Source organism: Nycticebus coucang, chromosome 2, assembly GCF_027406575.1.
Source record: "Nycticebus coucang isolate mNycCou1 chromosome 2, mNycCou1.pri, whole genome shotgun sequence".
NCBI classification, from domain to species: Eukaryota; Metazoa; Chordata; class Mammalia; order Primates; family Lorisidae; genus Nycticebus; species Nycticebus coucang.
The window spans coordinates 108,335,258-108,361,431 of NC_069781.1; the positions used below are offsets into that span (position 1 = coordinate 108,335,258).

At 39.7% G+C, this 26,174-nt stretch overlaps 1 protein-coding gene across 8 annotated transcripts in view; it reads left to right on the forward strand.

The window, feature by feature from the left end:
• Positions 1-26,174, forward strand: part of PTPDC1 (protein tyrosine phosphatase domain containing 1) — a 67,960-nt gene that overhangs the window by 35,030 nt on the left and 6,756 nt on the right. For 5 of the 8 annotated variants that reach the window (XM_053578536.1, XM_053578522.1, XM_053578543.1 and 2 more), the window contains 5 exons: positions 17,605-17,776; positions 19,788-19,868; positions 20,117-20,235; positions 21,744-21,881; positions 23,661-24,919. In XM_053578536.1, the coding sequence (XP_053434511.1) occupies positions 17,605-17,776; positions 19,788-19,868; positions 20,117-20,235; positions 21,744-21,881; positions 23,661-24,919 (1,769 nt within the window). Of the gene's footprint in view, positions 1-16,481; positions 17,115-17,604; positions 17,777-18,627; positions 18,668-19,787; positions 19,869-20,116; positions 20,236-21,743; positions 21,882-23,660; positions 24,920-26,174 lie in introns of those variants that run through there. The other 3 variants (XM_053578514.1, XM_053578555.1, XM_053578565.1) reach the window with 3 other exon arrangements.

The following is a 26,174-nucleotide window of genomic DNA, read 5'->3' on the forward strand; positions in this document are numbered from 1 at the left end:
ATAGAGATTGCCACAACCTATATTTTGCTGATTATATCAACATGATATTCCCTACAAATTGGTAGATGGCTGCAGAGTCCAGTCAGATTATTTCTTTTTAACTGGGAAGAATATTTCATTAATGGTGCTATACCCTTGGGATGCCCATGCTGTCTGGTTGTCTTACTTTTTATGATGTTAATTTATTTATTTTTAAATAATTTCACACTTACAGAAAAATTGTAAGAAAAGCCCACAAAAAACTTCCATATACTGTTCACCTAGAGACCTTCATTCAAGTTTTGTCAACTGTTCCAATAATATCCTTTAATAGCAAAAGGGTTCATGTAATGCTTTTTCATTCTCTTTCAAGGATCTTAGTCCTTTCTTGACCTTTATGATCTTTTTTTTTTCTTCTTGATCTATTTTTTTTTATTAAATCATAACTGTATACATTGATATGATCATGGGGCATCACACATTCGCTTCATAAACCATTTGACAAATTTTTATCACAGTGGTTAACATAGCCTTTCCGGCGTTATCTCAGTTACTGTGCCAAAACATTTACATTCTACATTTACCAAGTTTCGCAAATACCCCTGTAATATGCACCACAGGTGTGATCTCACCGATCCCCCTCCCTCTACCCACCCCCCCTTTCCCACTTCCCCCTATTGTTAAGTTGTAGCTGGGTTATAGCTTTCATGTGAGAGTCCCAAATTAGTTTCATAGTAGGGCTGTGTACATTGGGTACTTTTTCTTCCATTCTTGGGATACTTTACTAAGAAGAATATGTTCCAGCTCCATCCATGTAAACATGAAAGAGGTAAAGTCTCCATCTTTCTTTAACGCTGCATAGTATTCCATGGTATACATATACCACAATTTGTTAATCCATTCGTGGATCGATGGGCACTTGGGCTTTTTCCATGACTTAGCTATTATGAATTGGGCTGCAATAAACATTCTGGTACAAATATCTTTGTTATGTTGTGATTTTTGGTCTTCTGGGTATATGCCCAGCAGAGGAATTACAGGATTGAATGGCAGATCTATTTTTAGATCTCTGAGTGTTCTCCATATATCTTTCCAAAAGGAATGTATTAATTTGCATTCCCACCAGCAGTGCAGAAGTGTTCCCTTTTCTCCGCATCCACGCCAACATCTCTGGTCTTGAGATTTTGTGATATAGGCTAGTCTCATTGGAGTTAGATGATATCTCAAAGTAGTTTTGATTTGGATTTCTCTGATGATTAAAGATGATGAGCATTTTTTCATATGTCTGAAGGCTGTGTGCCTGTCTTCTTCAGAGAAGTTTCTCTTCAAATCCCTTGCCCAGCCTGCGATGGGATCCCTTTTTTCTTTTTTCTTGCTGATGCGTTTGAGTTCTCTGTGGATTCTGGTTATTAAACCTTTGTCAGAGATATACCCTGCAAATATCTTCTCCCATTCTGAGGGCTGTCTGCTTGCTCTGCTTACTGTGTTCTTAGCTGTGCAGAAGCTTTTTAGTTTGATCAAGTCCCAGTAGTGTATTTTTGAAGCTGCTTCAATTGCCCGGGGGGTTCTCCTCATGAAATACTCACCCAGACCAATTTCTTCAAGGGTTTTCCCTGCATTCTCCTCTAGTATTTTTATAGTTTCATGTCTTAAGTTTAAATCTTTAATCCAATGAGAGTCTATCTTAGTTAATGGTGAAAGGTGTGGGTCCAATTTCAGTCTTCTGCAGGTTGCCAGCCAGTTCACCCAGCACCATTTGTTAAATAGGGAATCTTTTCCCCACTGAATGTTTTTAATTGGCTTGTCAAAAATCAAATAGCGGTAAGTAGCTGGATTCATCTCTTGGTTCTCTATTCTGTTCCAGATATCTACTTCTCTGTTTTTGTGCCAACACCATGCTGTTTTGATCACTATCGATTTGTAATAAAGTCTGAGGTCTGGTAGTGTGATTCCTCCTGTTTTGTTTTTATTTCTGAGTAATGTCTTGGCTATTCGAGGTTTTTTCTGATTCCATATAAAACGAAGTAAAGTTTTTTCAAGATCTTTAAAATATGACAGTGGAGCTTTAATAGGGAGTGCGTTGAAATTATATATTGCTTTGGGTAGTATGGACATTTTGATAATGTTGATTCTTCCCAGCCATGAGCATGGTATGTTTTTCCATTTGTTAACATTTTCAGCTATTTCTTTTCTTAGAGTTTCATAGTTCTCTTTATAGACATCTTTCACGTCTTTTGTTAGGTAAGTTCCCAAATATTTCATCTTCTTTGGCACTACTGTCAATGGGATAGAGTCCTTAACTGCTTTTTCAATTTGACTGTTGTTGGTGTATATAAAGGCTACCGATTTATGAATGTTGATTTTGTAACCTGAGACGCTGCTATATTCCTTGATCACTTCTAGGAGTTTTGTAGTAGAGTCCCTAGTGTTTTCCAGATACACAATCATATCATCTGCGAAGAGCGAGAGTTTGATCTCTTCTGACCCTATATGGATACCCTTGATCGCCTTTTATTCCCTAATTGTGGTGGCTAAAACTTCCATTACAATGTTGAAAAGCAATGGAGACAATGGGCAGCCTTGTCTGGTTCCTGAAATGAGTGGAAATGATTCCAATTTAACTCCATTCAATATGATATTGGCTGTGGGTTTGCTGTAGATAGCCTCTATCAGTTTAAGAAAAGTCCCTTCTAGACCAATTTTCTTGAGTGTTCTGATCATGAAGGGATGCTGGATATTATCAAAAGCTTTTTCTGCATCAATTGAGAGAATCATATGGTCTTTGTTTTTTAATTTGTTTATGTGCTGAATTACATTTATAGATTTACGTATATTGAACCAGCCTTGAGACCCTGGGATAAAACCAACTTGGTCATGATGTATAATTTGTTTGATGTGTTGCTGGATTCTGTTTGTTAGGATCTTGTTGAATATTTTTGCATCTATATTCATTAGTGATATTTGTCTATAATTTTCTTTTCTTATTGTGTCTTTTCCTGGTTTGGGGATCAGGGTGATGTTTGCTTCATAGAACGTGTTGGGTAGTCTTCCTTCTTTTTCTACATTTTGGAACAGGTTGAGTAATATGGGTACTAATTCCTCTTTAAAGGTTTGGTAGAATTCTGACGTGAAACCATCTGGTCCTGGGCTTTTCTTTTTAGGGAGGTTTTATATAGTTGATGCTATTTCTGAACTTGATATGGGTCTGTTCAACATTTCCACTTGATTCTGGTTAAGTCTTGGAAGGTGGCGTGCTTCCAAGTATCGGTCTATTTCCTTCAGATTTTCATATTTCTGAGAATAAAGTTTCTTGTAATATTCATTAAGGATTTTTTGGATTTCTGATGAGTCTGTGGTTATTTCGTCTTTGTTGTTTCTGATTGATGATATTAGAGATTTTACTCTTTTTTTCCTGATTAGGTTGGCCAGAGGTTTATCTATTTTATTGACCTTTTCAAAAAACCAACTTTTTGATTTATTGATCTGTTGTATTATTCTTTTGTTTTCAATTTCATTTAATTCTGCTCTAATTTTGGTTATTTCTTTTCTTCTACTGGGTTTGGGGTTGGAATGTTCTTCCTATTCCAGTTGCGTGAGATGTCCCATTAAGTTGTTAACTTCCTCTCTTTCCGTTCTCTTGAGGAAGGCTTGCAGTGCTATAAATTTCCCTCTTAGAACTGCCTTTGCGGTGTCCCTGAGGTTCTGATAGTTTGTGTCTTCATTGTCGTTTTTTTCCAAAAAATTGGCGATTTCTTTCTTAATCTCATCTCTGACCCAGCTATCATTCAGCGTAAGGTTATTTAACTTCCATGTTTTTGTATGGGTATGCAGATTCCTGTTGTTACTCAATTCAAGTTTTATTCCATGATGGTCCGAGAAGATGCATGGAATAATTTCTATTCCTTTAAATTTACTGAGGTTAGACTTGTGACCTAAAATGTGGTCAATTTTGGAGTAAGTTCCGTGGGCTGATGAGAAGTATGTGTATTCAGTTTTGTTGGGATGAAATGTTCTGTAGATGTCTGCTAAATCTAAATATTGGATGGTTAGGTTTAAATCTAAGATTTCTTTGCTCAGCTTTTTTCTGGAGGATCGATCCAACACTGCCAAGGGAGTGTTGAAATCTCCGACGATTATGGAGCTGGAGGAAATCAAGTTACTCATGTCTGTTAGAGTTTCTCTTATAAATTGAGGTGCATTCTGGTTGGGTGCATAGATATTAATAATTGAGATCTCGTCATATTGAGTATTACCCTTAACAAATATGAAGTGACCATTCTTGTCCTTCCTTACTTTTGATGGTTTAAAGCCTACTGTATCTGCAAATAAAATTGCAACACCTGCTTTTTTCTGATTACCATTTGCCTGAAATATGGATGACCATCCTTTCACCCTGAGTCTGTATTTGTCTTTTAAGTTGAGATGTGACTCTTGTATGCAACAAATATCTGGCTTGAGTTTTTGTATCCAGTCAGCTAACCTATGCCTCTTTAGAGGACAGTTTAAGCCATTCACATTGATGGAGAGTATTGATAAGTCTGGTGGAATTTTGGGTATCGAGTTTTTCAAAGGTCCAGTGGACATTTTTAATCCTTTCGCCAGTGAGGAAGTTGGAGTTTGATCCGAAGTTTCTGAGTGAGTTTACTTTTGTGGTATAGGATTGGGTTGGTCATTGTGGAGGATAGGTCTGAGAACATCCTGAAGAGCTGGTTTACTTATGGCAGATTTTTTCAACGTATGAATGTCATTGAAGTATTTAATTTCTCCATCATAGGTGAAGCTCAGTTTAGCTGGATACAAGATCCTGGGTTGAAAGTTTTTTTGCTTTAGGAGATTAAAAGTTGATGACCAGCCTCTTCTGGCTTGAAAAGTTTCAGCAGAGAAATCTGCAGTTATTCTAATATTCTTACCTTTGTACGTTATAGTTTTCTTTCGCCGGGCTGCTTTGACAATCTTCTCTTTCATGTTAACTTTAGTGAAGCTAATTATGATATGTCTGGGGGATGACTTATTGGGGTTGAATCGTGCTGGGGTTCTGAAGCTGTCTGCTATCTGAATTTCAGATTCTCTAGGCATGTCTGGAAAATTTTCTTTCATAATTTCATGCAGAGGGGCCTCTGTGCCCTTGGAGGCCACTTCATCGTTCTCCGAAATTCCTATAACCCTTATGTTGTTTTTTTTTCGAATTATCTGAGAGTTCTCTGAGTGAGTGATCCGTTTTTGCTCTCCATTTCTCTTCCTCTTTGAGAGATTGGGAGCGTTCGAAGACTTTATCTTCAATGTCAGAAATCCTTTCTTCTGCTTGCTCCATTCTGTTACTGAGGGATTCTACTGTATTTTTCATATCTTTGAGGGCTGTAAGTTCTTGCTTCAGTGTGTCTAAGTTTTTGGTGGTTTTGTCTTTAAATTCGTTAAATTCTTGAGACAATTTTTGAATTTCTCCTCGAATTCCTAATTCCATTTTATTAATCTTGTCTGCAATCCAAATTCTGAATTCGATTTCTGACATCTCAGCCAGTTGTTTATGAATGGGATCTTCAATCACATCTGCCGTATCTTTTCTTGGGGGGGTTGATCTATTCTGGTTATTCATGTTACCAGAGTTTTTCCGCTGATTCCGCCCCATGTTTATTTTACTCCCTTTGGTTTTTCCCCTGGGGTTTTATCGAGGGCCCGTACAGTGTTGTGGCCTGAGAAACTGGGGCCCTGTCTGGTGTGGTGGAGCAAAGTGGTTCTGTCTTGTTTTCAGCTGGTTTCTGTTCGATCCTATTGCAACCTACTCTGGCTTGAAGTCTCAGCTGTGTGGAAAAATCAGCAATTAAGTCACCCCGCCTGCCCACCTCTGGTCCCAGTTGGAAAAGGAGAATCAAACCTTCCTACAATCGCACACCCAGGGCACCACCTGAAGAGTCCTCAGTCTATTAGCCCAGTTCAAAAGGTCCAAATCAACTGTCTCAAATGGCACTTGTCTCGGGTGGGAGAGTTCAAGAGGTCTCTGGGAACTGGATCACAGGGGCCTGATAACTCCTCTGACACTGCTCACCCCAGTGCAGCGTGGAGTCAGGAGGAGCCACCCAGCAAACAGAGCAGTCTAGGAAGGTTGACGTCTCCTTCCCCACTTTGCCCCTCCGTCGGACCCAGTCACTGGTGTCTCTGCAGATGGCTAACCCTGTTGCCTGCAGTGAACAGACACTCCAGGGGGTTGCACCTGCCTGAATCGCAAGGAAGTCTGCCAGGCCCCCACAGACTGCTGCTATCTAGCAGGAGGAGTTGGGGCCTGACATCTTTGAGTGTTTGATGCAGGTGATGGGAAGGAGGTGTTCACTCAGGCTTAGCCCCGTCCCTGATGGATGCTGCTAACAGAACAGAACAGAACAGACAACTTTGCGGGGTTCTGTCTCTGTTCCTGTCGAAATCGCCTACAGAAGACGGGCTGTTTTGAGTTCAAACGTCTTTGCTGCTGGAGCATTGCGTCCGAACACCTCTCTGGGTCGGCCCCGCCCTGGAAGCTTCCCGGGTTTGTGAGCCGTGTCAGGAAATCCCCCGCTTACCGGTGGCCTCCTCTGGTTGCCCAGGGAGACAGGGGGTGTGGCCTCAGAATATCCGGAAGTGAGTGTTCTGCCGTTAAAGAAAAAACGGCTGTTGATCTACCTCCAGGGAACTGCTGCTCTGGTGTGGGTGCTCAGGCGACCCTTTTCTCCTCTGTCCCGCGCCCCAGAGTCAGCACTGAGCGGCTGCAGTTTGTGCTGGGTCCACACCCCTCAAGAGATCCCCCAAGAATCAGAACTCTTGGGGGATGGGCCCCCAGACCCCGATTGGGGGGGGGGGAAGCTAGAGTTTCATTCAGTTTTACGCAACACTACGGCCCGGGGAGGGCTCCTGCACTGCACCGCAGGGAAGTGCCGCCAAGGCTTGATTTCCCCTCAGCAGCGTGCCCTCTCCTCGCTCACGTGTCCCAGAGTCAGCGCTGACCTGACGCAGCTGAGGCACTGTGCACTCCCCTCGAGAAATCACCCAAGGATCCGAACTCCTGGGGGATAGGCCCTCAGACCCCGAGTGAGAGTAGGGGCTCTCAGCTCTCAGCGGGGAAGCTAGAGTCTTATTCAGTCTTGTGCCCCGTAATGTTGCCCGGGGAGGGTTGGTGCACTGCACTGCAGGGAAGTGCCGCGAGGCCTGACTCCCCCTCAGCCCAGTGCCCTCTCCTCACTGCGCGCCTCAGAGTCAATGCTGACCAGTCGCAACTCGGGGACTGTCCACTCCCTTTGAGAAATCACCCAAGGATCCGAACTCCTGGGGGACAGGCCTCCAGACCTCAGTGGGCGGGAGGGGAGCGCCGGAAGGGTTGCTGGCGAAGGATTCCCAAAGTTTTATTCAGTTTTATGCCTGTCAGGAGAACACCACGACACCCCAGTAGGGGAGGTAGGTCCAGTTTTTAGAAGGTCTCTCCCGTGGAGTGTAGTGGGAGGGCCTTTAATTTCTGCCCGCTTGTTTAATTGTGGGGCTCTTGAGCCGGTCTCATGGGGGAGGGGGACTCCCGTCCGCTTGGTGGTGGATTTTGTACCTTTTGTTTGCGTCCTTGTGATCACAACTTGCCTCAGCGGTGTTGATGTACGTTCTTCAACCTTCTCTCTTGGTGAGGCTCAAGTCCACCAGGATACTTACTAAATTCCTGTCCCTTAACTCTCCTTCTGGACGGGAGCCTCATTTGAAAGCTGGCTTCAGTCCGCCACCTTGTCTCCCTCCCTTTATGATCTTAAGATCATACACACTAGTTATTTTGTAGCATGTTCTTCAATTCGGGCTTGTCTCCTGTTTTCTTATGATGATATGGAGATTATATATTTTTGGCCGAAACATCACAAAAGCTACTCTGTACTTTTCTCGCTGCACGTCATTGGGTAACATGAGGTATCCTTTTGCTCCATCACTAGAGAGGTTAAGTTTGATCACATTATTAAAGTGGTATCTGCCAAAATTTATCCATTATGAATTATTCTTTCTCCCTTTAGAACTAATATTTTATGGAGAGATGCATTGAGACTAAGTAAATATCCTATTCCACATCCAAGTTTTTTTTCTTTATTTTTTCAAATTAATACGAGAGTATATATTTTTAGGTTACATTGTTCTCATCTCCAGGGTTAAGTACCATTAAAAGAGCCCAGTAAAAGAGCCCCTCACCCAGGGGGCATGTTATATACCCTCACAATGTACATGTTAGTTGAGATCCTGCCTCACGCCTTCCCTCCTTCTGCCAAATGTCCTCCATCATCTGTCTTCCTGCTTCCTACTACCCCGAACTGGACTATATTAGTGTTTTGTTGTTCTTGTGAACATGTAATTGTTTAATATTGATGTCATAGTAGTATGGAGTGCATTGGATATTTATTTTTCCATTCTTGTGATACTTTACTAAGAAGAGTGTATTTCAACTCCTCCAGGTAAATGTAAAAGATGTAAAGTCTCCATCTTTTCATATAGTTGTATAGTACTTTGGCTTTGATTATTTATTCAGCTTGGATATCTGTTTTATTCAATGGAATGTAATCTTTTACAGTAATTTATTTTGATGCTTTGGTTGTCCTGTATTTGGTCAGCTCTTTGCAATGTCCTTTTGACATATCCTACCATTCCTGCATTCTTCTAGCACAGCAAGATCTTCCAGCTCATCTTATTCTTTCTGTATTGTGGCCCTTAAATCAGCCATTTCCTGAGGAGTTGTGGTTCCTTTTAGTGGGAAATGGTACATAGCTACCAAGATCTGGACATCCTTGCTACTACTGGAATGAGTAGTTGCTAAGCCTTCTTGGGGATAAAGCTAGGAATTATGTGTTCTTATGTATACAAAAGTATGCATTTACCCACTTTTACATGTACAGTCAGCTATAATTTACTGATTTCCTTTCTTTTATGAGGATTCACATTAGTCTTGGGTAACTTTTAACCTAAAGAACTTTTTTTTGGTATTTCTTACAAGGTAAATTTACTAGCAATAAATTTGTTGTTGTCATTTTTGTTTGTTTGTTTATCTGGGAATGCCTTTATTTCCCCTTCATTTTTGAAAGATAATCTTTCTGGATGTGTGATTCTTGGTTGACTGATTGGTAGTGTTTTATTTTTAGTACCTCGAATATGTGTCTCTCTACTTTTTGTTCTTCATTGCTGATGAGAAATGAGCTGTTAGTATTATTTAAGTCCCTTGTACATGAAGAGTCATTTTTCTCTTTAAGTATTTTTACTGTGATTTGTTTTGGTGTGGATCTCTTTGTGTATATCCTGTTGAACTTCTTAAATGTAGATTGATGTTTTTCATTACATTTGGGAGGTTTTAAGCTATTATTTCTTCTAATATCTTCTAATATTTTTTCTGTTCCTTTTTTTTTTACTCTCCTTTTGGTATATTCATGATGTGTACCTTGGTACACTTACTGGTATCCCTCATTTCTCTGAGGCTCTGTTTATTTTTCTTCATTTTTTTTTCCTGCCCTTCAGTGTATATAATCTCTGTCAGACTTTCATCAAGTTCTCTAATCCTATGCTTCAAATCTGCTGTTGGGCCATCTCTAGTGACTTTTTCATTGTCCTTTTAATAGTGTTCCCCATGAGATGAGACCTTGTCATATCAGCTTCCTTTACTTTAAAAGCATGACTTCCTTTAGTTCTTTGAACATGTTTATAATGGCTGCTTTGAAGCCTTTGGTAGATCTGTTGTTTGGGCCCTCTCACAGGTAGTTTCTATTGATTGTTATTTTTCCTGTGAATGGATTGAACTTTCCTATTTCTTTTCATATCTGTTTTTTGTTGTTGAAAATTGAACATTTGATCTTCTTGACTTGCCTGAGCATGGAGTCTCTGATCTACAAATGAGGTGGAATGAGGGCCAATCAACATCTAGAGATGCTTTTTGTTGTAGTTGGCTTATCTATGTAGAAACCTGACTAGACTATCTTAGTGAAGTCTGTTTTCTCCATAGTTTGAAGTGTTTGATGTAACTCCTTTGAGGGCATGGCTTTGGCCAAGCAAACACAGTCACACTGAGATGACAGTGATTTTAGCAGGGCTTTCTTTCTCTGTTTTTTCACCAATCTCTTGGTTAATCTGTCTCACTCGATTGTTAGCAACCAGCTGTTGGGTTCCACTAATAACCCACTGATAACTCTGTTGTTTTTGACCATGCCCTGGAGCATCTGTTGCCCCAGAATCTGATCCAGTTACATTTGGGCAGTGGTGGTTTTCGAGGTCAGTCTTTGAGATGTGTTCTTACTTCATCAGAGTACTTCTTAGTTATGTCTTTCTCTGATTCTGTCTACTAAGCCAGCTAGTCTATAGTTTAGCTTCTTGCTCTGATGCAGCTACTAGGTGTCTCTCAATTGGTCAACACAAAAGCCTTTATTGTTTTTGAAAATCCTTGGGCTTGAAATTCCCCATACTATATTTCAGATAAAGATACTTTCTTTGGTGAGAGCTTTAGAGTTCTCTGTTTTAAAGGCTTATTTTTCTCCCTGCCCAGAATCTCCTAGCGTTGGCTCTGGAGCTTGGAGCAGGGACAGCAGCCCAGTTTTTTGAGTGATATCCCTGCTTTGCAAGCTGAGAAGAGGCAGTAGCTTCTGATCTTCTTGGCTTGGCTAAGCATGGAATCTCTGATCTACAAATGAGGTGGAATGAGGGCAATTGGCCAAGCAGAATGAGGAGGAACTGTATATGGGAGGTCAGCCCAGCAGTGATGATGGCCTTATAAGTGGGATAATGTTTGTGTTAGAGGGTGACCTGGCCCAGAGTGTCAGAACATTCTAGGGGGTTCAGAACTCAGTTCAGGTTAAGAGGGCTCCTGCATGTTAGGATAACCTTAAATGGGATATCAGGACACAGGCAGGGTGAGAAAAGCATCTAAAACAGCACCTAGCTTAGGTGTTGGGGTTCAAACGGGGTGAGGGAGGCATCCACATAGAGGAGGGAGCATCACCAGTGATGGAGATCACTTACACATTGGGAATTTGGTCAGAGAGGTTAATACAGTAAGGGTAAAAGTAAGCAGGGTTCTCACTGAGTCATCGTTGTAGGGATGTTTGTGAAGAGAAGGAATTAGAAGGAATCCTGTGGTATTGGGTTGGAATTAGTAGTATCAGGTAAACTCTTGCTTTTTAATATGTATGTAGATATATGTAAATATAAATGGACGGTAGTGTATATGCCTGAGTATAATACATGTATTCTTTAGCTGTGTCCCCTGAGAGGGCCTGGTCCCTAATAGCAATGAACATGTATGTCTAACGAGCAGATACTGGTTTCTTCACTAATAAATATCAGGGCTTCTTGAATCTAATCACAAGGAAACACAGATGCCCCGATTGAGAGACATTCTATAGAATAACTGACTTGTTTAAAAGCATCAAGGTTATCAAAGTTGAGGAAGAGAACTGTAGAATTTATTCTAGTGTGAAGTGGTGAAAAGGACAACTAAATACCACATACGATTCTGCAGTGGACGGTTTTACTGTAAGCAACATTTTTGAAGTAATCTATGAAGAGTGAACGAGGTCTAAGGAATAGAGGGCAAATACTAATATCTCAACTGTAATTTTCTGATTGGAGGAATTGTGGAGTATGTCTTCGTGGGAAATATACCTTAAATTATTTGGAGTAATAGGGCAGCATGTCAGCAACTTTCAGTTTAAGAAAAAATCTTTGTACTAGTAACTTTTCTCTAAGTTTGAGATTGATTCAAGTAAAAAATAAAATCCTCTCAAAAATATTTAAAAATTAAACCAAAGTTTTCAACTACGTTGCCTGCTGAGCACCCAAAGTAGATGAGAACTATAAAGATGCCACCTTGAAACAGGTCATTGCTAAAGACCAGAGTTGAGTGGGCTAAGGATGAGACAGTTGACGAGTGGAGACAACACATGCAGTCACCTTTGTCTAGAAGTTTAACTGTGAAGAAGAGAAAAGAAGCACCCATAATAGGAGAGGAATAATGGTAAAAGGTCAAGAAACAATGACATATACTAGGAATGTTTGAAACACTGAGGTTTAGTACAAAGAGGGAAAGTTTTGGAGAAGTCGGTCTTTAAAAATCTGCAAGTCAAAACGATGGTTATTCTTAATTTTCAGAGGGAAGAACTAGACTCAGTGTTTATAGAAAAACTGATTTTGACTCAACATTAGAAAACATTTTGGGGCTGGGCGTGGTGTTAAAAAACATTTTGAAGCTGCGCCTGGTGATAGACACCTTTAGTCCCAACTACTCAGGAGGCTGTGGCAGGAGGATCACTTGATCCCCCCAGGAGTTTGAGATTGCTGTGTGCTATGATTGAACCACTGCACTCCAACCTAGGTAACTGAATTAGACCTGGCAAGCAAGCAAGAAAAGAAAGAAGGAAGAGAAGGGGAGGGGAGGAAGGCAGAAAGAGAACAAAAGAGAAGGAGGGGAGAGGAGAGGGAAAAAGGAAAAAAAAAGAAAACATTTTGAGCTAACAGTTAAATAGTTGCCTTGTGAGAAGTAAACCTTCCATCACAAAAAGTGGAGAACATGAGACTAGAAAGTCAACTATGCAGGAAATTGCTGGAAGCAACTCCTACACACTTAAGAATGCAGATAGATGGGCCTCCCACTCCCACAGGGGGCCCCCCTGCATTGTTGGTCTGTTGTTATACAGGTTTGTTTAAATAAGTAATGAGGCCCTTTCTGAAATCTTGAGTATACAAGGAAATTACAAGTTCTTGGTGTTTCAGAATCTGCTTAGGCTTTTCAGTGTTTTAACCGCCCACTTGTAGAAATTAAAGAGGAAAAAACTGAGTAATCTTTTGTACCTTTTAGTGGGTTTCTTTGTTGTTTACTGTGCTTATCACAAGTGTGGCTAATTTCACATTTGTGGTGACCAATATCTCATTAGTTTCCTTAAGTATTATTCTAAATTTGATTCTGTCTGATTGCCCATCAGCAAACAGTCTAGTGGCCACAAAACAGTTATGGTTTGGAGACTCTTAAGCACAGTACCCATTATACTTCCAGTTCAAGAAAGGCCTCTCATATAGGTAGTGATGATTCCAGGAGCCTGGGGGAGTACAGGATTAGTTATGTATTTTACCTTTTGTATTATTTTAGTACTTTTTCCTGGAGCATACTTTTTTTTCCCCAGAGATAGCATATTTGGAAGTAAAGAGAAGAGCAAGACAGTAAGAGGCATGGTCCCTGTGATTATATGCTTACGAAATAGAGAAAACTGAAATTTTTTCTTATGTGTTTAGAAAAACATTGTCGTAGGAGGAAACAAGAAATCAGTTGTTAGCAGGTAAGTGGGAAAACAACAGTAGTGCTGGTTCTTGTGACTGACAAATAAGTTACAAATGTGGAGGAAGGAGAACCCAAAGGTGAACACAGTTTAAGCAAGTTAAGTGCTGAGTACACTCTGTAGCCTCCACACAGAAAACTCTTTACTTTTTGAGTGTCTTTTGAAAGTGTGGTCCTTCATAAAATTAGTCTCATTCTAAAACTGTCCATTTCACATACAACCATGAAATGGAAGTTGAAATAGTCTTGCTGCTCCTGTTTATCTCAAGACAAGCCTTCCATTTTTTTCTATAGGTGATTTTAAATAAAAAAATCAAATGTTATTTCTAAGAGACTGAACAACTCATCATTAGCAGTTTATAATTCATCCCAATTTAAATCTTTAATTGGTTTTTAAGTGGTTGAACTGTGCTTTCTTACAGATGTATGAAGCTACAGTGTAGAATATGTAACTAAATTGGCTCACAAAATTAACAAATTAAAAAGTATTTTGAAAAGAATATAAAAAGAGAGACCAATTTGGTACAAGTATAAAATTGTTTATTCAAACCAACAATTAGAAAATAATCCCTTTAAAGTTGTTTACATGATCGTATTTGGCAATATGCTGGAATAAAAATGTGTGTTTACAAGGCTACAGGTGATGGAGATAGTGAGATTTATGGAGTAAAGACAGTTGACTCAAAAACTTATCTGAGGTAATGTCTTTATTTTTATTTTAATGCTGTATTTCTCTTTTACCTCAGGAAAAAAATATTCAATGAGTTGCTAAAAATGTTCATTCTTTCAGCTTCTTCATATTTGGTTCTTAAGACATGTAGACTCAACTGAAAAACATGAGCTTTGAAAATTAATTTTGCTCACCAGTCATATCATTCTTAGGAATTTATTGAAGGAGAAACATAGATATGAAAAGGTTCTAGTCTTGAAAATATTTATTGTCTTATTTTTAAATGAAAATCATTAATAACAATTTAAATATCCTGATACGGTGAAATATAATGCATCATGTTGATGTGTCCTAATCATTGTGCTTCCATTAAATGAAAATTCTGAGAAGACAAAAGCCAAATGGGAAAAAATGTATTTGCATTATGATTACAAATAAGCAGAAAAGCCATATATATGTGGGCAGGGACAAGAAAGGAACCAGTCCAGAGCGCTGGGTAGGGACTGAGGTACATTTCCCCCTTAGCTAATGAAATTCATTTTCATTTTCAGTACAGTTGAAAGCTGAGTCGCTTTTGACTTTCCTCTGTAGATGTCCTTAAATACCATTTCTCTAGGTATCACTTAATGACTAGAACCTCCCAGTTGCTGCCTTAAACACTTTGCATCTCAAATGGAGCTTGCTGTGCAGGGACTCCTGTGTTGACTATCTGCAGTATCTCACCACTCACTGAGATACTGGAGCCAGGGCATCATCTCCAGCTCCCAGTCCTCCAGCACCATGGGAGTGTACTTCCATGTATGTGACTGTTGGCCATCCCCATCCACAGGCCACTGCATGGTCTGCCTCTCCAGAACTGTGTTAACATGCCACCCACTTGGAAGCACAGAGACTTGCCCGGAAACCTTCTCAAATTCCAAGTTACCCAGACAGCAAATGCACAACTCCTCAGTTTGAGCATTTAGGGCTTCTTGCCATCAGGTTCATTTTCCTTTATGAAAATGAAATCTCTATGCCACTGCTATTCCCATGTTGCCCTGAGGGACCTAAGGGCCTTGCCTAAAATATTCCTCAAACTGTTTTCCAACAGGAAAGCTGTGCTTCCTGGATTGGTAACAGTAAAAAGGTTTTTCGTTTATTTAATTAATTAATTAATTTATTTTTGAGACAGAGTCTCACTATGTCGCCCTTGGTAGAGTGCTGCAGCATCACAGCTCACAGCAACCTTCAACTCCTGGGCTTAGGCAATTCTCTTTCCTCAGCCTCCCAAGTGGCCGGGACTACAGGCTCCTGCCACAACACCCAGCTATTTTTTGTTGCAGCTTGGCCAAGACCGGGTTCGAACCTGCCACCCTCCATACATGGGGCTGGCACCCCACCCACTGAACCATAGGCGTGGCCCTTATTTATTTATTTTTTGAGACAGAATCTCAAGCTGTCACCCTGGGTAGATTGCTGTGGCGTCACAGCTCACAGTAACCTCAAACTCTTGGGCTTAAGCGATACTCTTGTCTCACCCTCCCAAGTAGCTGGGACTGCAGGCGCCTCCACAACGCCCAGCTATTTTTTGATTGTAGTTGTCATTGTTGTTTGGTAGGCCTGGGCTGGATTCAAACCCACCAGCTCCAGTGTATGTGGCTGGCGCTCTAATTGCTTGAGCTACAGGTGCCGACCCAGTAAAACGGTTTTTCCTTTCCACATTCTAAATAACAAAGGCATGATATTACATATGGTGTAAAAATTAGGGAACCAAATTGGGATTCTGTCTACCTGTTGTATTTGACAAAGTATATACATATTGTTGGGGAGGTGGGGTAACATTTTCAAAGGAGCTTAGTTAGTATGGTCATTAAAACAAAACAGAAAAAAAACCTCATCTGTGGCAGTACAGTAGTTTTGTTTCCTTGCTCGCACGACTGAAATACTGTTTGTGCAGAGACAGTGAGCGCGGACACAGCCTGACATTAACAAGGGAGGAGGCGGACAATGAGCGCATTGGCGGTTGTTGGATTTTCTGTTTTCTTTATATCCTTTATCCTCAAGTTGCAGCCTCCCCCTCATCCAGTTCCTTGAAAAAATGTGATACGTGGTGAATTTTCTTCATATGCCACCTACAGGACATCATTGAAGCTTCTTCCCCTCATCCCTCCACTCCTCCCCAACAAAAAGCAGAGAATGGTGTTTTTGAGTCTTTGAGAGGCCTGGCTACTATAACTATCCAGTAGAGGCATAATCAAGAAGCAGGTTTTCACATTATGAAACTAAAAATATGAAATTAAATGTCTTCTGATAATATATCAGTTCTGAAAATATCTTTATTTGTTCTGCCCAAGTGTTTCTTTAATAATTCTATCAAGACAATATAGAGGGGGTTGGTTATGAAAAGTGAAATAATAATGTTGTTAGGTGTCCCATATATCCCACTTTATTACAGTTAACTTTTTACCCTGTTCCAGAGAGGAGCAGACAGAATTTTTTCCAAAATATCCAGAGAATAGCTGTGAAAGGAATAATATAATTTAAACCTTTTAATATGTGTAAAAGGCAGTGTTTACATCATGAAGACATTTTCCTGAATCCATTACAATATTGTTGTGGTGGTGATTCTTTGAGTGGTCGGATCTGTTAAGTGTGTTTGAGAAACAAAATAGAATAGTCTTGATTTAGGAATTTTCTGTTTAAAATGCATATTATTCATCCCTACATTTGAACAATTTGTCCCCAACACAATCCGTTCATATAAGATTTTTCCTGTTCAGATCTAAGTGGGAATCAGTAGTTTCTTTGTTTGTCTCTATGGAAACCAGTCAGCCTATCCTGAATGGCTCTTAGATCATACAGAACGATGCTCAATGCTCGAGTCTCAGCGTAACTTCCTCACTGAGTAAGCTGGTGCTGACTTCTCCCTGCGTGCAGCTCTTGCCTCCCAGAAGCTGAGTGCCATGCAGGTACAGGATACACCCCGGCGGCCCTCAGCCATGCACTTCCTCAGCTCCTTTCTCCAGGGCCGCCGGCATTCTACCTCTGATGTGGTCCTGCGGCTGCAGCAGGCCCAGTGTGGCTCTGGCTCCAGCTCTGCCACGAAGCTGTTGTCCTCATCCTCTCTCCAGGTGATGATGGCAGTGTCTTCAGTCAGCCAGGCCGAGGGAAACCCAACTTTCCCCAAGAGGAAAAGTAAACCTCTCTTTCTTCTTATAGATAGCCACTCCTCTGTATCTAAGTTTAAGAAATGTGACTATACTGTGTTGTGTTTATACTTCTTAAAATATTAGCAATAAATTCTACGTTATACTTTTTACTGTCTTATCTGGTAAGTATTTTAGAGGATATGTAAGAGGAGATAAAATGATGGAATGCTTTGTGTGTTTTTTAAAATGAAAATGTAGTTTTGAACAAAACTTATCCCCTTGTAAAAGATCTCCCTTTACAGTTTCTTGCTCTTGTTACTCACCTATGGGGAAATTATTATATGTGAAAGCTTTTTTAATATTAAGAGAAAGTGCACTTAGATGAAAAGGAAATGGTTTTGTTTTCTTGACAAGCTGAAGGGGATTTAGCACTGGCTTGTCATCTGCCCTCCTGAGATAAAATGGAAGCTGTTTTCCATGTTGCTGTTTCATTTGGAGAGTGGAATTGTGAATCTTCCCTTCCTTGTATGTTCTAGAGAATTCAGAACGTCCGACTCCAAAGTACACAAAAGTAGGAGAGCGTTTACGGCATGTCATTCCTGGACATATGGCATGTTCCATGGCATGTGGTGGTAGAGCATGCAAGTATGAGAACCCAGCCCGCTGGAGTGAGGAGGAACAAGCCATTAAGGGGGTTTACTCATCCTGGTGAGCAGTCCTGTCATTCTTGCATAGCTGTGTAGGATAAAGGAAGGAGGCTGCCTGTGAGCAGGGAGCCAGGCATGTGAAAGGGGCTGTGGAAAGCTTTGAAGTCAGGACCTCACCTTGCTAGTCAGGTCTGGCTTTGCCCTAGACCAGCTGTGTGATTGTTACCTGTTGAACCTCAGTTTCTCCATCTTTAAAACAGAAATAATAAGACCAAAACCATAGGATTTTTTTTAACTAAGTGAAATGATAATATGTAAATTATCTTTAAAAAAATGGATAGCTAGCTCTTAAATTTCAGAAATTGCTAGAAATAATAAAAACGTTCAGCTGTAAGTTTAAGAAAAGTATGAGAATGAGATACCTATGTGGTTTTTCAGTTTTATGCTTTCCTTTATTCTGTATGAAAAGACAGACTTTTACATAATTACACTTCAGTCTGCCTTAATAGAAGTTTTTCAAGTTGATAGCTCAGTAAACAACATAGATGCTTGCCTTTTTTATGGTATATAAGTGCAATTAATATTATTCTTGAATCATACTTCTTTTTATTAGTAACAGCAAACTAGTCAAGTATATCTATTTTGATGTAGTGACGTCTGGAAAGTTATATTAATTAATAAGATCACATTTGAAACACACTTAAAGGAATTTGCTATTTAAAGAATTCTAGCAGTGAACCCACCTTTAATTAGATATTTGTTAGCTTATCTAACTTACAACGTGTACTTTTTCATACTGGATTTTCTGGGTATATCTGTAGTGATACAGTCTGAGGTCCACTGTCATTATTGTTCTCCACAGATCATATTCTAATCTAGCACTGTCATGCTAGTGGTCTGAAGAAGCAAAAAGATCATTCCTGAGCCACAGACAAGAAAATTTCTCATTAGCGTAATGTCACATTAATATTTTTGTTTTATTGTTGACGAAAGAATTTGCGTCTTTTTCACCTCTGCTGCTTTCCTGTCACATCACCCCTCATAGTATACTAAGTATCATTAAAGTTAGGGGTCCTAAACCTTTGGAAATTATGTTAAATTTCTTGCTTTGTTCCAGAGGGGGAGGTGCTTTTTGAATCCTGCCTTGCTAATTTAATATCTTTGTTATTCCTCTAAGATTCATGTCACCTACAACTTCCAGTAGACTACCTTGTATATCTTTAACCACATCACTGATGAGAAATTTAAACAGAATAGAGTACAGCCAGTGCTCAGAGGCCTGACAAGAGTGACAGCCATTTATTGGACCTCTGTACATTCATTTGTTCAGTAAATATCCATTTGGCTAAAGGCCAGGCACTGTGCTAGATGCTTTCAAATTATTATCTCTTCATAAAACTTTTCTGAGTTGCTAATGCTATTTTACTGATCAAGGAATTAAGTTTCAGAGAGACTAAGTAACTTGCTACCAACTTAGAAAGTAGAAAAGCTAGTGTTTAAAACTAGACCCACCTGACTCCAGAACCCATATTTGTTGCTAAATTATGATAATTCATAATATAATTCATAATTCATTATATTTATTTATAACTGTGTGCCAGAATTTATGCTAAAGACTTTACACCACATTGTATTGAATTGTCACACCAATACTAGGAGGCAGGCATTATTATCCACATTTAACATCTTAAAGAACAGGGTCAGATAATTGAGTAACTAAAAATACCTCCCAGTTGGCCCCCCCTCATTTATTTACTAATCATTGAGTAATTAATCGAAACTATTACCATTGCCACCCACTGAGGTTTCTCCACTATGTCCACTAGAATGTCTTGAGAGTCCTTGAGAATACTTTGTTGAGTCCAAAAATAGTTTATGTCCTGGAGTTTTTGCAGAGATTTTGAAAAGTAGAGTTTCTTAGAGCTCTAATCTTGATGCAAAATTGAAATCAGAGTTGTCTAACAATATTCTTACACAGTTGTTGAAATCATAGATAGAAATCATACCTTATTTCTTCAAGGTGAAACCTTCTAGGTTCTGTGTATCTCATGTCTCCCTTTCCACATCTGCAGGGTCACTGATAATATCCTGGCTATGGCCCGCCCGTCCTCTGAGCTTCTCGAGAAGTACCACATCATTGAACAATTCCTCAGGTAAATGCCATATTGGTCACCCACTGTACTGAGCAAACTCGTATTTTCTTCTTTCATTGCTTTTGTCCTCAAGTGAAAAAGTAATTTCTTTTTAACAGAAGGCAGTGGAAAGCTTATTTTTAAATAAGAAATTAAAGGTTTTGAGAATAATTTATAATTTTTATTAATGCTAATACTTAGTACACATTAAGTGTTACTTTTTTAAAACACTAACTCCCAGTATGACTAATTGCTCCTTTTCCTTTAAGCCATGGCATAAAAACGATAATCAACCTGCAGCGCCCTGGTGAGCATGCCAGCTGTGGGAACCCTCTGGAACAAGAAAGTGGCTTCACATACCTTCCTGAAGCTTTCATGGAGGCTGGCAGTAAGTTTATTACACACACCCCCCCCATGAATTATCAAAGACAATGCCCAGAGACTTTTGTTTGCTTGATTCTTAGGTTGAAAGGTGATGAAAGTAAACACTTCCTGCCTGATTGTAAGGCCTGTGAAAAGTGGAAATGAGCTAACTTTGACTTTAAATAATGGTTTCTTCTTAGTAAAGTATCACACAAATGGAAAAGCAAGTATCCAAGGTGCTCAATGTTAATATGAATATATGAAGCCAGTCCAGGGGTCTTCAAATTACAGCCTGTGGGCCACATGAGGCGGTGTGATTATATTTGTTCCCCTTTTGTTTTTTTACTTCAAAATAAGATATGTGCAGTGTGCATAGGAATTTGTTCATAGTTTTTTTCTTTTTTTTAACTATAGTCCAGCCCTCCAATGGTCTGAGGGACAGTGAACTGGCCTCCTGTTTAAAAAGTTTGAGGACCCCTGCTAGACAATCTAATACACATCCACACAAGAGAAAAACTCAATTCAATTCAAGAAGGGGGGAAAGCGAGGAAAGAGGGAGGAGTTTGGTGTGCTCCCACTTAATGGGCACAGTGTCGGAGTATAAGGCTCCTGGGGCCTCTTGGGGGTGGATACAACTACAGGAGGGTCTATACCTAACAAATGCAAACATGGTAACCTATTTCTTTGTACCCTCAAATTAACCTGAAATTTAAAAAAATAGTAATAATAACAATAAATAACCAAATAAAAGTACAGGGTTTCTTTTTTCTGAGAGGGATTCTGAGAGAAGACTCTTCTCTTAATAGTTAACATGTAGTTACTGCCTGCATGTGCCAGACACTATTATGTCATTTAATCCTTAAAGCAGCTGTGTAACACAGTTGTTATTGCTGTGTTACATACAAGGCCATAGGAGCTTAAAGAGTTACTGACTTGCATGAGGCCACACACCTTAGAAATGGCAGTCAGGATTGGAACCTGGAGGTACTCATGCTTTTACCGCTGCCCAGGCCTGCCTCTGGAAGGATGCCCAGGCTTCCTCTGTGACAATCCCAAAATCTCCTCAGTCACAGGAGCTTTGGGATAGAATTTTCTGTTCTTCAAACCACACTGGAAAGCATAAATACATGCTATCTTGAAACTTGTTTTAAAGAAGCTTATATCTAGCTTTTCTTTTTCCACTGGGGAGAAAATCTGTATATTCTGTCTTTAGCCATTTATCAGCCATTTAGCTTAAAACAAAACTGTGTGCTTTCCTTCTATAGCCGAGTAATGTTAGTATGGATTATTGACTTTATTAATTCGTAACTCTATTTTTCCATAATTCTTCCCAGCGTAGTTTCGGCAGGAACTGTCGTAAGTAATATAGAACGTGCTTTGTGAGGAAATGTTAACAATAAACTTAAGGGAAATGTTAAAAGCCTATTATTTTAGGCCTGTGTATCCAAATTCACTCATTTTCTTCAAATGTCTTTGCAAGTATTTGTCCTATATATTGATTTATTTTTTTCCTTTCTCTTTTTCATTGCCTAGTTTATTTCTACAATTTCGGGTGGAAGGATTATGGTGTCGCATCTCTTACCACCATCCTAGATATGGTGAAGGTGATGACATTTGCCTTGCAGGAAGGAAAAGTAGCTGTCCATTGTCATGCAGGGCTTGGTCGAACAGGTAAATTCTAAGAGGTGGTTTTAGTGTCTTTTAGGCATATTTAAACATAAAAGGAATAAGATTTCCTAATTTCTAAGGATAAATATTCTTCAGAATCCTATTAAAGCTTTGGGGTGAAGTAGAAGTGAATAAAAAATATTTGAAATATCTTAAACAGGTAGTTAATAAGGACCATATGTTGATGAGAGTATATTTGAATGACTAAGGGCGGAAAACTCATCATATTTAGTATACAGGTAGCTTGCTAAGACTAACTGATCACTCTTTTTCTAATTTTCTTATTTAAAGGGGAAAAAATCAATACCTCATTTTAATATGTCTTTTAAAAATGTAATTTTCCTTCACCAGAATAACAATGAAAATATCAAGCATTGTTTCAGTAATATGTTCTAAGCATTTTACATTTGCTGTCTTTTAAAACTTGTACTAATAATGTGAGTTGAAGAAACTGTACTTTGAGAGAAGCTAAGTAATTTACTACATTTAATATGTTGCAGGACCAAGATTTAAATCCATGACTGACTCCAAAGCTCATGTGCTTTTCACTTTTTGAAGTAAAAAGGTTTTGTTTGTGAAGGAGAATCTGTCTGTGCCTATAATTCTATATAAGAATCAGTGATTTTATTTAAAGACTTTGAAGAATCTTATTTCAATGTTGATATTAGGGCAAAAATAAAGATCTTAGAGTTGAAATATTCATTGTTATCTGATCTGATCAAACACTTGCAGCTCAGCATAGTGTACTGTCCACCTGCCTGTAGATCTGACACCACCTGACAGCCTCCTCAGGGATGGGACTCAGCTTTGCTAGAGGTTGTTAGCTCTGAAAGTTAAGCCAAAATCTCTGTTTCTGGACATTAGCATGATAGCTTTGTGGATATTTTACACTTTCACTAAATCTGCCCTGTCCTAGTTGAGAAAAACATGTTGTTCCCTGCTATGAACTGGAGAACATGCCACTTTCAGGGGTTTTGATTTTCCTATGTAACAAGGTATTCCAAAAGTTGTGAATTACACCAGTGTATTTGATTTTCCTTCTACTTTAATATTCATCAACTGTTATATTTTTTAATTTATTATTACCTTTTCATTAGTTACTCATTTTAATTAGATGTTAATAAGATACATAATGTTTACATTGTTGAAGCTGGCTTCCTAAATATGTCTTAGTTTTCCGTAACTATGGAAAAATAGAGTTATATCATGGTCTGGAGAAAATACATAATAACATAGATACAAGTCTGGAAGAACTGTCAGGAAGAAAAATAGGCTGTGAATGTGAATAATCTCCAAGGAAGAAACCACCTGAGCAGGTAGACCACCAAGCCCGAAATACCAGCAATTGATGGCAAAGATAGCAGGGTGGGAGGTTGCAACCACAAAGTAGATAGACTGATTATGTGGAAATTCAAAAGAGTTGTTTAGAGTGGAAAATAGAAGCAGGATTTTTTTCTTCTCTGTTGCAGCTGGGTAGAAGGAGGAGGATAGATGGGCCAGATGTTCAGTTCATTCATTCTCCCTCCTCTCCTGCATATTCACCTATACTGTGCCAGAGTAGGGTTACCAAGATGACTCAGTCACGGGGAGGCAGTACCACGTAGACAGGTAAAGTTCTCACAATAAAGGAAGTGCAATCTGTACACAAGGTTACAAAGTTATCATCATAATTGTCCTTAAAATGTGCCTGTATTATATGGTTTCTTCACACATACTTGTTTTAAATCATGAAAGAGTGATAAATAGATAAAAATTGCCAATATTCTCTTCTTCACTTTGTAGGTGTCTTAATAGCCTGTTACTTAGTTTTTGCAACAAGAATGACTGCTGACCAAGCAATTATATTTGTGCGGGCAAAGCGACCCAATTCCATACAAACCAGAGGACAGCTACTCTGTGTAAGGGAATTTACTCAGTTTCTGACTCCTCTCCGCAATATATTTTCTTGCTGTGATCCCAAAGCACATGCTGTCACCTTAACTCAGTATCTCATTCGTCAGCGTCACCTACTTCATGGCTATGAGGCGCGACTTCTGAAACACGTGCCAAAAATTATTCACCTCGTTTGCAAATTGCTGCTGGACTTAGCTGAGAACAGACCAGTGGTAATGAAGGATGTGTTTGAAGGACCTCGTCTCTCTGCTGAAATAGAAAAGACTGTGTCTGAGATGGTCACAATGCGGCTGGACAAAGAGTTACTAAGGCATGACAGTGATGCATCTGACTCATTTAACCCCAGTGCAGTTGTGACAGATATTGAGAATCAAGATGTGATTCTTTCCAGTGAGCAAGAGTTTGACCCCCTTTGGAAGAGGCGGAATGTTGAGTGCCTTCATCCCTTGACTGGTCTGAAAAGGCATCTCAGCTACAGTGACACTGATTTAAAGAGGGCTGAGTCCCTCATGGAACAAGGGGAGACTCCACAGACGGTGCCTGCCCAGGTCTTACTTTACCACAACTCCCGGCACCTGAAGCCTGTAAGCCATCGTTACGTCCCACAGTCTCCAGAACTGGATTTACATAAGGAAGCATTGGTTCGCAGCACATTTTCTTTCTGGAGTCAGTCTAAGTTTGGAGGCTTAGAAGGACTCAAAGATAATGGGTCGCCCCTTTTCCATCGGAGTAACATTCCAAAGGAAGCACAGCAGAGTGGAGCTTTGTCTCCAGGTGTTTCAGGCCCACACAGCCCTGGGGAACCACGTTCACCCAATTTTGCAAACATTCGTAAGGATCTAAACCCTGCTCACCAGCAAGTAGGCCACTGTCAGTGTGAAATTCGTGGTGGTTGGGCTCCTGGCTCTGCTAAGGAGGGCAGCAGGACTCACCGAAGCCCTCTGGATTATGTCTGTAGTCCCAAAGCACAGTTCTTACTTGGACATAAAACCCAGGACAACAAAGATCTATCTGAAGCAACTCCACACTCTCCTTTGCTATCTGAATTGAGTGTTGAAGCAAGGAGAATACTGGCAGCCAAAGCCCTGGCAAATTTAAATGAGTTTGTAGAAAAGGAGGAAGTGAAAAAGAAGGTAGAAATGTGGCAGGTACTAATATTTCATCTATGTCAGAGCATAAATATAATGCATTTTCTCAAATGTGTTTGTTATAGTAATGTGAAGATGTATTTGCATGATACACAACTTTTGAGGTTCAGGTTTCTCAGCTGTGATGTGAGTGTGGTATTAACAGACACAGCATATGGTGCTTGTGTGGTTTCACTTTAAATTTCCAAGCACTTAGCAAGATGCCTGTACACGTCATTGACATTGGTAGCTTCCTTCTTTCTTGCTATGTTTGTGGGGGCAGACAGCATTAGGAAGTAACCTGATGTATATCTCTAAGCCGAGGCCTGGCACAGGGAGACACAATTTGAGAACCACTGACCTACAGACAAATAGAATAGTTATTTTCCAAAGCTCGTCAACACTAGTATTGCAGTGAGAAGACTCATGCTGTCTCCTCAGCATCTCTCCTTCAGTCTTGCTCATCCTGCTCCAGTAGGGCAACTATAAGAATTCAGGAAAGCACATGGGAGGAACCACAGACTCCCACTGTGCCGTTACTTTTATCTAAGATGAGGTCTTTAGGGCACATTTCTTGGCTTTTACTTACATAAGAATGTGAGGTTTTAACTTTTAAGACCTTGTGTTGTACTTTTAGGAGGAAGATAGTCTTAAGTCACCTGCACTCTCTTTGCCCTAAATGAGCACCTGGTGTAGAGAAAAGGCAGACCTTGTAAACCCTAGTTATCAGAAACAGGCAAACATCCCTGAAAGAGGGCTGACTCAGTGAAATCTTAAAAGTCTTCCATTCAGTTAGCAAATATTTTCTGACAGCATTACTATTTGTCAAGAGTTAGCAAGCAAGAGGTCTTCCGTTTCTGGTAGAAGGTCTCACATCCTTACTCCTGGGTCAGCTGCGAGTGCTGTCCACTGAGTGACCACGAGAGCTCTGCCTGTGCTGATGATGAGATCTGGATTTGGTTTGGGGCAGACTGTTTCAATATATAGCATATACAAAAGCATTTTTAGGGGTGAACTTTTGATGGGGATAAAGGTTATTATTCCCTTTCTAGATTTTTATCTTAGGCCTTTTAGTAATAGTAATTTTAAAAAACCAATGAATTCCAGAAAAAGTAAAATGAACATTATTTGACTAGTATAATGCTGCCTGTGCCTATAACTATGCCCTTTCACCTACCTTATTATCATTTTCACCCTAGTCCTGGGGGCCAGATTATACTATTTATGTTTTCTTTGTCAATCATATGAATTCAGTATCAGAGATGAGGAAACTAAG